Genomic DNA, 12641 nt, shown 5'->3' with positions numbered 1-12641 from the left:
TTTTTTTTTTTTTTTTTCAGTTATGCTATCACAAAAATTGGTCCGTGGGGAGTAGTAGAAGTATAATTACAGCATAATTCCCTTTTCCCTCCTCTGGGCATAAATCTGTAGGTCTTTGCTTCCTCCATCTGCTAGATGGGTGGTATGTGCCTTGCTAAACTGTTAAGTCTTCCTAAATTAATTTGAGATATATCTAATATATCTCTTGAAATAAATGCCCACCTTGGAGGTGAAATTTGGCAGCTATTTAACTGCAGATACTGGTTTAAGATGGAGAATAACAGAACAACTACATTAAGTAGATGCTAGAGGGGTGGTTATTCGTTTGGCAGAAACGTTCAAGTTGGAATTTAGCCATGCACTGAGGTTAATACAATTGCTTATCCAAAGTTCATATGATCTTAACAGTTTAAATGGTACGGTTCCATGTACTTCTGTGGGGGAGCACTTGCTTTGCGCTGTGACAGAAAAACCTTGCTTAGTGACTTGCTAGTGCCATTTCTCTCAACGTCATTCTCTCAAAGTCATTTCTGCCTCTCCCCTCCTGCCTAAAGACTGACCTGGCATGATCTAGTTTGCCTCATCTAAGCTGGTATGTATGTTCATGCATAGGATAGTAAAGCTGCAAGAAGGAAACCCTGTTTTGGATTCACTTTCCAAATGGTGGAATAGTCTTACAGACTTTTGAGGCTTTACAAATACAGTAACTGGTGGAAAATAATCTTAAAATGCTTCAGATTTGCTCAAGTCTGATTGGATTTATTTTTATTGCATTTAGTTAATTGTTTAATGTTATTATAGTCTTTATTTTATTATAACCTCCAAAGCGGACTGTATATACATATAATGCTAGTACTGCTTGTAGTCCATTCCAGTAATATCTTACTCAGAGGTTCTTGAAAGAGCAATTACTATCTTTAAGAGGAAATCATGGAAGAAATCTTGATTGAATTAGCATGTGAAAACTGTAATGGAGAATGTTTACCCAGTAGGATGTTTGCAGAATCTTCCTTTGCTATTTTATTACATTCGAACAGATAAATAATTTATACTTGCCATGGATAGAGGGAGGGCTGGTGACTATATAACACACCTGATAGTCTAGCTATGGTGAGAGAATACTGTTTCTGGTAGCAAAATTACTTAGATGTATAATGCTTCATGAAGACAGTTTTTGCAAACCATACTCATTTTCAAGAGCTACTAGTCTGAATCACACAGGTAACTGTAAGCCGTATCTGATGGTAGTTCCTGTGTAATTTTCTTCAAAACTTAGGTTAGAGCAGTTTTTTGGACGTCTCATTTCATATTCAAAGGGACATGCATTTATACCGCCATATGTATCAGTGCAGGGCACACAGATCTCCTAAGGAAAAGTGAGCTGGAGTGTGGGTAGACCTGCTTTATTCTGGCCATATACACACAGCTTTTTTATCTGAAGGAGGAGCCAAGTGGGCAGAGCAACATCTCAGTAACTTCTGCAAGGACAACCAGCTTCACTGCGTCCTGGGCAACAGCAAGAGTTTCAGCTTACCTTGCTCTCCCCTCATGTTCAGGTGCTTAGTGAATAGAGAAGAAGCATTGCCTGTGCTTTTGTGAAACTTAGGACTGGAAGTTTATCTGGGACATATATAAATCACTGAACAGTGTGGAGAAGGGAAAGATACGTTCCCCTTTCCTACCGTTGCCACCTGTGTAGGCCCCAGGCAGAGTTTGTTTTGCAGCCAGCACTAGCTGGCACTTTTGCTAGGAAGTTCTGCAGAGGAGTGTCGATGATTTCCATGGCAGAAGCTAAACTCCCCAGTTCTCACAGAAGATTCCTTCAGAGCAGGTTTGAGAAAACTGGTGGGAGACCTTGGTCTGGGCTGACAGTCTGCTTCTGCCGCACAGAGAAGCATGGGGGAACTACAAAAAAAGGAGTGGCTCATATGTAGCTGAAAGTACAATTAAATTTATTGCAAATGTTATTGGATAGACAACTGTATGTGTATGTAGCTTCACAAAGCCTGAGCTATCTTTTTGGTTATAGCTCGTATCACAGCTGTTCTCAGAGCTTTGCGCTTTGATTAGTGCTTCACTGTACTGTTTACCTCAATATTTTTCACTTGTGTTTCCTCTTTTGCCTGCACTATATGTTGGGTGGTGGTATCAGGCCTGGAGTGTCCCCAGACACAGTCACATAAAACTGCAGTACTATGAGTTTGATTTCCAAAATACACTCTGATCTCACGAGGCCTTGAAGATCCTTGTGCAGGAAGGAAGTGCTGGTGGACAGGCTGCAGGGCCTGCCCTTCCCTGCTGCCCCAGGGCCTGCCCCTGCCTGGTGGGTAGGGACTTCGGCCCCCCTCCAGAGCTTTCCAAGCGATTGCTTTTCCAGCACACGGATGGCATGTTGTTGTCCTGGCATCACAGGTGCCTTCATCATTATCCATGGCAGGCGGTAGGCAGCTCTGCAGTGGCGGTCGGCGTCTTGCGAGCAAGAGGCTTCCCGAAGTCAGAAGGGATCTGCATAGTGTTAAAATACAGGAGATTTATTGCTCCCTGAGGATTCATAAGCAGCACTGACAAATTTACTGCATGCTGCATTTTTGTGAGGATCGTAACGTAAGATGGAAGGTTTAAAGAAACATCCCTATTAAATTTGCTAGTCATATGGCAACAACAGTCCTATTAGTCACTTGCTGCAATTTATTTTTATTGAGCACTTTCCAAAAAATCAAGCTCTCTTTCTCCTGTGTGAAGTACTGGATAAGAGAGCTGCTACAAATAGCAATTTGTTCCTTATCAGCTCTGACTTCTTTTCCTTCACCTGCTGTATTCATTAGAAGGTTTTGAACTTTAAAAGGAAGAAAAAATAGTCACATATATATCCAGCCTCTGAAGTACACTGTAATTCTCTAGAAAGATAACCTGAAAGCAGTGTATTTAGCCTTTGCAACAGAAATTGCTTAAATACCATGTTGACATCACAGAAAATTTACATTCTTTTTGTTAGTTTTCTGTTTTGTTTGAAGTGGCTAAACACTGTAAATCCAGTGTAACAGGACAGCAAAGCACTACAAACTGTAAAATATGTATTCAGACAGATCCTGAGCAAACAAATCTGCTTTTTTATTTTATTTTTTTAATTACTAGTTCCTATCTTTTCAAATCCCTGTGCTTGTGCTTGGAAATGATTTGCATTGTGTCTGTTATTTCATAGTTTACTTCTTAACATCACTGAAATCCAAGGAGGAAGGAACAAGAAATGCATTCTCAAATAAATTGTGAAGGAAGATGAAGAAAATATTGAAACAATTAAGCCTCTTGAATGAGGCTCTGGTACTGAATATTTTTTAAAACCTTAATCTTTTCATCAGATCATATTGGACAGATCTTTCATATATAAATTGGTTTAAGTCTTTGTGTAAATTTTAAGATTTGTTGTATAGCTGTGATTTTTCATTTTCAAAAAGGAGCTCTTTCATGAACCACAGAAAATACTGTATTTGAAATAGTCAATAGATATTAAAAAAAATCTATAATCAAATAGGTTAGCTGACTTTGTGTTTTGAAAATAATTGTAAGACTTTTTTAATTACTGAAGAGGTTACAATTACCCAGATTTTCAGGTAACCTGAAAAGAATATACCCAATGAAACAAACAAACAAACAACAACAACAACAAAACCAAACCTGTTGAATATTATCTTTACTTCAGGCATTTTAAACATATTAGGAAACTATTATTTCTTATAATTCCTTGAAGGGGAAAAAAAAAAAGAAAAGGTGACAAGCAGGTCTGTGAATTTTTCCACTTTTATTTATTTATTTTTTTTGGTGTGTGTGTGTGTATAAAACAGAGAACTTGAAATAATTGGTAGGAATCAAAATAGTAAAGTAGCAGGCTTAGAGGGGTGTAAAAAGTATCGAACAGAAGTAAATGACAGAAGCTCTTTCCATTATTTTCAGTATAAATCACCTGAGAAACATGTTCCCTGGGTTTTACGAAATAAGGTGACCGCTTTCTTCAGTGTTCACACAACAGCAACTCAAAGATCACATAAATCTGCCAAGTGAAATGAAGTTATTATGTATGCATTTAAAAGAGATAAAAAGGGTCTGTTTTCCTCTTTATGCCTGCTGCCAGCATTACACAGAAGTGCACGTGCTCATCCAAGGAAAGTGTGGTGCAGAGAGTTGACCAAAGAGAGAGAAGGAAGAAAGGTTCCAGTGTCCATCCTTCACAAAACATGTCAGAGACTTTAGTCTTCAGACATGCTATAATGAAGGATATCAGTTTAATACCAGAGTGTGTTCTCAAGTAAGCTGTTGTGTTTGTGGAAATAACTAGTGCAGAGAAACATTTGCTACAATAAAATGTGCAGGAAGCATGTGTTTGCACAATGTGTGTCCAGTTTTTTTCTACTTGTTTGGCAATGATTGCTGACATAATGATGCTGTTTTTCTTCTGAATGCATTTAACCAGACTTTCTCAAAAGCCCATTATTTCTGAGTTGCCAGAAATACATCCAAGGAAAAGGCTGCCCAGGCTCTGCTCTGGCTACTGAATAGAGGCAGCTGAAGTCTTTCTTTGAGTACCCATCTTGCAAATACTGGTGGCTACAGTACCTACTAGTAGTCCATGCCTGGCAAACATGTGAATGCCATTGGAGCTTAACCTCCTCAGTGACATAGTGCTTTTGAAATGGTGATTTTAGTTCCAAAGTCATGGACTTGTATTTGAAAATATTTTCTTTCTTAGACTTCTGTTGAAAAATGTATGGTACTCACTGCTACCCTTGACTGCAACTGTTTACATCATTGGGCCCTATGTTATGGACACTATAACATTTTGGGAAGAAATACGTAAAAAAAACAAAACCAAAACCAACCCCAAAACAGGTTTTTTGAATATTAAAAGTTCTCTAGGCCAAGTTCTCTATTCTAATGGGGACTCACGCACCTCAGAGACACATCTTGGGATTGAGACAGTGTAAACTGCTGGTTTGAAAACAAGTAGGAAATTGCAGAGGAAACATAAACACTGAGATTTTATTTACTTTTTTTTTTTTTAATTTATTTATTTATTTTTGAGATGAGAAAACTTGTACACTAATAAATTTTAATAGCTCTTAAATAACATCTGTGGAGCCATATAGTGTTATAGATATGGTTTAGTGGTGTCTGCTTTATCTGTTAGCTCTAGAATTTTGGGAGACTTCCATAAATAAACAGGCTACTTGCAATTGAGACCAACACAATTGTTTTTCTTTCAAATAAGTCATACTTTTACAATGAAAACTGTAAATTTGAATCTCAAGCAATAGTCAGAAATTTGTTTTATTTACTTTTTAATGTTAAGTAGTGCTGTTAATAATGAACATTTGTTTTAATCCTGATTCAAATTCATTGTGATCTGGTTTTTGCAAAATGCCTAATTTGTGTTTCTTTTTCTCTCTCTTTTTCTCTATCTCTTTCCCCCTTTTCAACAGTCCTGGTACCTGGGCTAGCTTGGTTCCTTTTCAAGTATCAAACAGGACACCAATCCTGCCGACAAATGTCCCAAATTATGGTTTGAACATAATTGGAGAGCCTTTCCTTCAAGCAGAAACAAGTAACTGAGGGAAAAAAAAATAAAAGAAAAAATAGAAAAAGGAAAAAAAGGAAGACGGGACGAGAGAAAAAACTGAAGAAAGAAAAAAAATAGACCAGCAATTGCAGCACTTACAATCACTAATTCCCTTATGGTTAAAACTAAAATGACATACAAAGGGTCGATGATATTTCACTGATGGGTAGAATGCAGCCCCTGCTAAGTAGCCTTTGTTATATGAAGTCCGCTGGGAAATAGATGTTCTGTCTCTGACAATATATTTTAACTGACTTTCTAGATGCCTTAATATTTGCATGATAAGCTAGTTTTATTGGTTTAGTATTCTTGTTGTTTACGCATGGGATCACTATTCCTGGTTATCTCACAAAACAAAGGCTAAGCAGCAGCAACAGAGCTGCAGGAGGACAAGGGCTGTGAGCCAGCCATTTTCTCAACACTCTGATTTCTAAATGTTTTAAAAATACGCTCTGTAGCCTTTAGTTATCAGTATGGATTTATTAAACTTTGGCCCTTAACTCAGCCTTTTCTAGTGTGTTACCCAGTTTGAAATTTTCAATCAGAATGAACACACGGGCTCTATGTAAGAAATGCCTCTATGTAGGTAAAAGTGTTATCTTTTCATGTAACAGTAAAAATAAAATGAAAAAAACAACAACATCAACATCAAAAACAACCCACACGAACTTTTCCCACTAAAGAAACACTTACAGAGGCAAGTGCAATTTAAAAATCATATCTAAGGGGTCATCATTATAAGTCCTTCAGCCCTTGGACTCTAAACTGAGGGGATTAAAAAAAAAAAAAAAAAAAAGAATTAAAAATTGCTTTGAACAAATTTATTTTTCCCCTCAGTTTTTGAGGGCATTAAAAGGCATTACATCAAGACAAATCATGTCCTTGAGAAAAAGAAATCAATGAAAACACAGCACTTATGTTGGTTTAGCTGCTGCCTCCACAGAGGGGTAGGATTTATTTATTTAAAGTTACTGGTTGCATCAAGAACCCATAGGGTTTATATTTTTCTGTATAATCTGCATCATAGAGACAAAGAGATAGGCAAATCCATGCCACAAGGGCAAAGCTTACTGTTTACAAACTGGTAATACCAGGATGGGGATAAGATTTTATTTAAATAATGCACTCTTAAAGTCTAGTTACAGGGTGCTGAAAACTTGCATGGTGCTTTCAGAAGTTAGCCTTGTTCAACAGATTTCACATATTGACAGAAATATAATGTGCATGGGCAGACATTTTGCCTCTATGTCTCCTAAAAAATAATCAATTAAAATACTCTTTCCAGTAATCCTGATTTGCACGAAGATATAATGTCCACATTACGTGCCTTGCCTTGAAATCTAAAAAATGGAAAAAAAAAAACACACAAAAAAAACAAATAAAAAATACAAAAATACACACAAAAAAAATTGACATCACTACACTTGTTTTGCTGCATTTATTATCATTTTAAATCTTTACCATTTTTATGACAAAATATTTTGTACTCCAGATGGGAAAAAAGTGTGACATCATGGATTTTTTAGACAGCTATATCTTTATCTCACATTTATAAAGCATATCATGGCTGTGTATAGTTGCCGCTTAAGAATTGTAATCGACCAGCAATATTTTCAGTATTTTGGTGTTTTTTCTATTAACCTTTCATGTTTTTCATCTTCCAATTAATATTGGGGGGAGGGGATTCAAATTTATACGAATTATGCAATACCAAGTTTTGCCTATGTAGGTAGTGCTTTTAGCTGTATTGGTTATTGTAGGTAAGTACACAGATTTAAAAGAAAAAAAAAATTAATGTATGCTTTTTTTGTTTGTTTTAATTGACCAAAGTGGGTACTGCTATTTTTGCAGTGTGATGAGGTCCTTTTATGTACTGAGAGATGGACGGGGATTTTTTTTTATACATATATATATATTCTGGGGTGGGTGGGGATGATTTTTAACACTTTACAGTGTAGCTGTGAAGCAGTGCACCCTTAGCCAGGCAAGGGCTGCAAAGCGACTGTTCTGCCTACTGTGACAAACTTTCAAATCGGTTCCCTCTTTTAACTTTCCACCTGGGGTGCAAGCTGAAATCATTTCTGGATTTAAAAAATAAATAATGAATTCTGTTGGAGGCAGACTTGACTTGAGGAAATTGTTGTACTTCAAATTTCAAGAGAGACAGAGAGAGAGAGACAGGGAGAGGCAGACAGAGAGAGCAGGAGGTCCAGACCCACAGTGAGATGAAGCCTTTCCCACTCTGGCAAATCCACTACATCCTAAAGTGTTCATGTAAGAAGATGTTTTTAACTTAGAATAGAAAGACATTTGCTTTGTCTAGGAAATGTGTGTAGAGGGCCAAAATCTTTGCTGGCATAACTCCACTGACTTCAGTTGACTCGAGTTGTTCCTGCAGAGAATTTGCCTCCCTTAGTTGGCTTGACTCATAAATATTCCTTTTTATTTTATTTTATGATATTTTCCCCCTACATCAAAACTATTTTTTTAAAGTTTTTTAACACACAGCATCTGAGTTCCAATCTTCAGCCTGCTCGGACTGTGTCAGACTTTTCTCATGTCTTCTCATACAGCAGGTCAGATGGAGAGCTCTGTGCTATAGTAGGAAAGGAGCTTCCAAATGGGTGTAATTAGACTGTGGTGTAAATAAAAGTGCATTTCCAGTAAAAACAGAACTTACAGATTAGTAGTAAGCCTGCTGTTGGACACATATTATACACTGGGGATGCTTGTTACATATAGCTCAAGATAAGTGACCTTTTCCTTAAAAGCACGTACATTTTTAAGGTGAAAACAAAAATGGAATAGACTTGAAATGGGATACCCTGGTGGGACAGTTCAGCCCCTTGTGGTTGTCTCTGCCTTTCAGAGCTTTACCTATTGTGGAGCAGCTCCAGCAAGAGCCGCCCCATGGAGTGCTGGGTACCAGCAGACCTCATCGTTAGGCCAGCACGTGGCTGCTAGTGAGGTGGTGGTGGTGGCACATCCCCTTGTCTCCAGCAGGACACTGCAGGAGAAACATGCATAGGCAGGGCATGGAAGGATACCGAGACAGAAGCTGTAGAAAAGCAAATCCTGAAAATTTACCTATAGCTAAGCTGGAAAAAAAAAAAAAATCCAAATCAAAAATCAACTTTACATTGCTCTTTTTCTGAGCCCTATAGTAAGTGAAATAATTCCCTAAGTTCATGGCTATTAAGACTAGCTGAAATGTAGTTGACACGCCCAGAACATACTCAGGCTCTGGCCTGGTAACATTAACTATGTTATTGCCCTTTCTGCTCGCCACTGATACTGAGCAGTTCAGGAGCTCAGGTCTGCCCACGCTCTGTCCTTGTCATTAGCAGAGCGTCCCCCTTAAGGTTTTAATAGCACACCAGAATGAAACTGAAGCAAGTCCAGACTTTGAACTTGTGGGACAGTCAAAAGAATGATTACCTTTGTAGGAAGAAGGATGCCCTTAACTGAGCTTTTCTATTTCTGACCTCTTGTATGAAAACATTGAATTTACAGATGCAATATTTTTAAAAGCAAACTCCTTCCATGTGAATGAATTGGTTTTGTTATGCAATTTTTTTTATTATTTTTTTTTTAATGTCTCTCTGATAGAAAATTCTGGTTTGAAGAAACTTCTCATTTATGTTTTTTTATTTTTTAAACTTAGCAGTCAAATGATTAATGTAACACTGAGAACTCAAATCCAGTCTCTGGCCTCCTCCTTCACCAGGAAGTGTATTCTGACTAAATCAAGCCACCCCGTTCTATGTGCACTGTTCTGCCTTTATTAAGTTGCTTTGCAGCCCTGGCCTCATGGCTGTGCCACTGAAGTGTGTTCCCCCTGGAGTGACATGAACGTTTGAGGCTTGACTAAGGAAAAAAAAAAAGGCAGTGAAGGAGACTGTACATAAAGACATGGCAAAAATATTAAATATAGCAATATAGTTGTGGGGTGAAGTTCAGGTGGGCAGCTCCACTGAAAATATGTGAATGAATTTGTGAAGCTGCAAGTAGCGAGAAGAAAGGAGGATCTTCTGAATGAACCGCCTACCTTGTAGACAGTAATTTGTACACTGTATAGTTTTGTTAAGATTTTTTTTTTTTTTAATTAAAATACCCTTGTTTGTAAAGCTAACTTTTAACAATTATAATGGAAATATATGTCATTTCCATTTTTAAAGTAAACAAGAATATTCCTTGTTTGGAAACTGGACTTGGGTTAAAACTCTCCAGTTTCTTAATTTATGTGTTAAAAAAAAATAAAATAAAATCTGTCCATGTTAGCAGTTATTTCACAGATTCCTGTGCTTGAAAAGCATAGGTTACTAATCCTTTAAAAATGTAAATGGAGAAAAGTTATATTTTATGAAGGTTATTTTGTTGTATTTAGTATTGGAAAAGTTGGTTTTCAGAGCATTTCAAAATGTTGGAAGCACCACTGTCTTTTTATTAGTATATATGGCCTTTAGCAAAAGTTTTTGTGATTGTTACATGATGGTATTTAAGATTAGGTTCACAGAGCAATTCAGGATAGGCAGAGAATAAAAACAGTACTTATGTCTCACACAGCTGTGTCCTCAGGGAGCAGAATTTTGGATTTGCAACTTGTAGCTTCATAAGGACTTAATGAAAGAGATTGCACAAGGACATACTCAGCTGTGACACCGGAGTGTGTTCTGTACCTAAATCTAAATTATATTTACTGTGTGAGATTATGAAGGCTGCAGAAAGTTATCCCATATTCAGTGTACAGTATTCACATTTAATGAAACAACTCTCTAATGTTGCTGGCAGTAAGGTCCCAAGCATGACATTCAATATAGTTTATATGATCCTGTCAAGGTCTTTTGTTAACATTAACCAGCTGCATGCTCCTGGACTTTTTTATTGGGTTTCTATAGAAAACTTAAGAAAAAAAAAAAATAACAGAAAAAAAAGAAAAAAGAGTAAAATCATATGCAGGCTAATAAAGTTAAACAGGAAAAGCTCAAAATTGAACGTTCTACTCCACACTGAAGGAGCTGAAAACTGTCTCCTTCTTATTTGCACTTTCTGCTAGTTTCCCCTGTTTTTTCTAATTCCTCAAAATTGTGTGGGTGTGGTGGAGCACTGCAGTTGGAGGATAACACGGACCACTGATTTTGTCCTTTAACCCTGCACAATGACCTTTGCATCAGCCAAACTTATTGCCATGACAACTCTTTGTACTGTTTCCACGCCACAGCTCTGTTGGTCACATTGTTAATAGTAAAGGGGACAAGTTGGGAGACGGTCAATTTTTACATTTTTTGTTGCAATTTTTTCTTCAATGGTTGTAAGTTTTTTTTTTTTTTTTTTTTTTTATAATGAAAGGGTTCACTACTTATTACTCTTTAGAAATATCTGTGTGTTGCAATTCAAATGTATGTTGAATTTGTGAAAAGGTCTTCAGTGCCACTAGCATTGTGATATCCTAGAATAAGCCTTTCATACTTTTATTGCATGATACAGTAACAGTAAAACAAAAGGTGGCCTAAATAAATGGAAAGCAGTGTGAGCTAGTGACACTAAAGCCAGTCTTTGTATTACTGTATTTTTGACAGAAATGGTTTTGAAAACTGTGCTACAGGGACTGATGTGGCAAATGTATCTCTATATGCAGAAAGAAGGTTTTTAAGAAGTATGGCTTATTATGCATTCTTCATTGAGGGCATTGAAGTTGCATGGACTGATAAAAGTTGATGCAAAATGAGAAAGAAACAAAAACCAGCAAAATGTTTACCAAAAAAACTCAAACAAATGAGCAGTGCCTGTTCAATTTCACAGTCTCTGTTGAGTTCAGTTGTAAATATGTTTCAGATAACATTTTCTTCTTCTTCAAAAAAAAATCTCTACAACATTGTAGAATGTGAGGGGTTCCTCAAGTCCCAGACATAGGCTTCTCAAGAGCTGCATTAGATTATGTCTTCATCAAGCTGTTAATTTGTGCTTATATCATATAGAACTTTTAGCAAACTGGGCAGAGGCACCCCATCTCAATGATATTTCTCTGAGAACAACTTTTGTAGGGCTGTGTGTTTCTTTAGATACATTTAGTACAACTGTAGGTGACAAGTAGTCAGTTATTGCTTGCTAGCTACACACCAGGGTTGATCCATTTTAAAACTTTTGGCATTTTTCCCCATACTGTAGGCCATAAATCCTGAAGGTTACATTTTAATTAAAAAGTAGGTGCGTGCACTATGTTTGTGTAACAAACCTTCACTTGTGGGATGCATTACAGTACAACTACTTAATTTTGGAACTAAGGCCCTCTGGCATCAGACCTGCTTTTAGCCTGAGTGTTAACAAAGGTTTTTATTGTGCCTGGTTGGAGGATAATAATGTTCTTTTTGGTACTTTTTTTTTTTTCTTCTTCTTTTTTAGGTTACAAATGAACTCAACTGCCACAAGTTTTAAACTGGTGTAAATCAAGCTTGACTTAATGTGATTGTTACTGTTATATCCAGCCTATACTGCTAGCAGCTGCTCATACTGCAGTCAATTACTGGAAGCGGATATATTTCCTATGCAAAAACTGTTTAAACAATAAAAATGAGCTATGCTACAGGCCCTGGTCTCATGTTTTCTTTTCTATCTCTCAGAATGGTAATTAGCAATATTTTAGAAACTAACCTTACACCTTGTACCCTGGCAGCATGGCACAACTTAAGAAGTTCTGTGTATACTTAGGTTAGATTTAACATATCTGTTTGCATAGGTAGATATTGACTTAGTGGTTATGCTGAAAAAAAGGAAGACAACAGTAGCAAAGAGATAGAATCCGATGATCATCTCAATTAAAAAGCTTATAGTTAGTTTTTGTCAGAATGTTTTACCAACCCAAGTAATTATACAGGTGACCTGAACTGCTTCTCTTGCACTGTAGTATTGAGCATGATCAGGAGACCTTTGTTTTGTTTCAAAGTATCATAGACTTGTGAGAGACAATTCGTAAATCTTCAATTTCTTTGCAGTCTTCATGAATACACTCTTGTTAAATACAGATAGCAAC

At 36.9% G+C, this 12641-nt stretch overlaps 1 protein-coding gene across 10 annotated transcripts in view; it reads left to right on the top strand.

Moving 5' to 3' along the window:
* The window catches only part of NFIB (nuclear factor I B), a 188810-nt gene extending 176611 nt beyond the window's left edge, over positions 1 to 12199 (top strand). For all 10 annotated transcript variants that reach the window (XM_048049797.2, XM_048049803.2, XM_048049798.2 and 7 more), the window contains one exon: positions 5475 to 12199. In XM_048049797.2, coding sequence (XP_047905754.1) covers positions 5475 to 5604 — 130 coding nt within the window. In that variant the 3' untranslated portion in view covers positions 5605 to 12199. The remainder of the gene's footprint in view (positions 1 to 5474) is intronic.
* Positions 12200 to 12641: the final 442 nt, after the last annotated feature.

Source organism: Anser cygnoides, chromosome Z (assembly GCF_040182565.1).
Source record: "Anser cygnoides isolate HZ-2024a breed goose chromosome Z, Taihu_goose_T2T_genome, whole genome shotgun sequence".
NCBI classification, from domain to species: Eukaryota; Metazoa; Chordata; class Aves; order Anseriformes; family Anatidae; genus Anser; species Anser cygnoides.
Note: the sequence above shows the minus strand (reverse complement) of the source record. Positions and strands in the feature narration are given on the sequence as shown.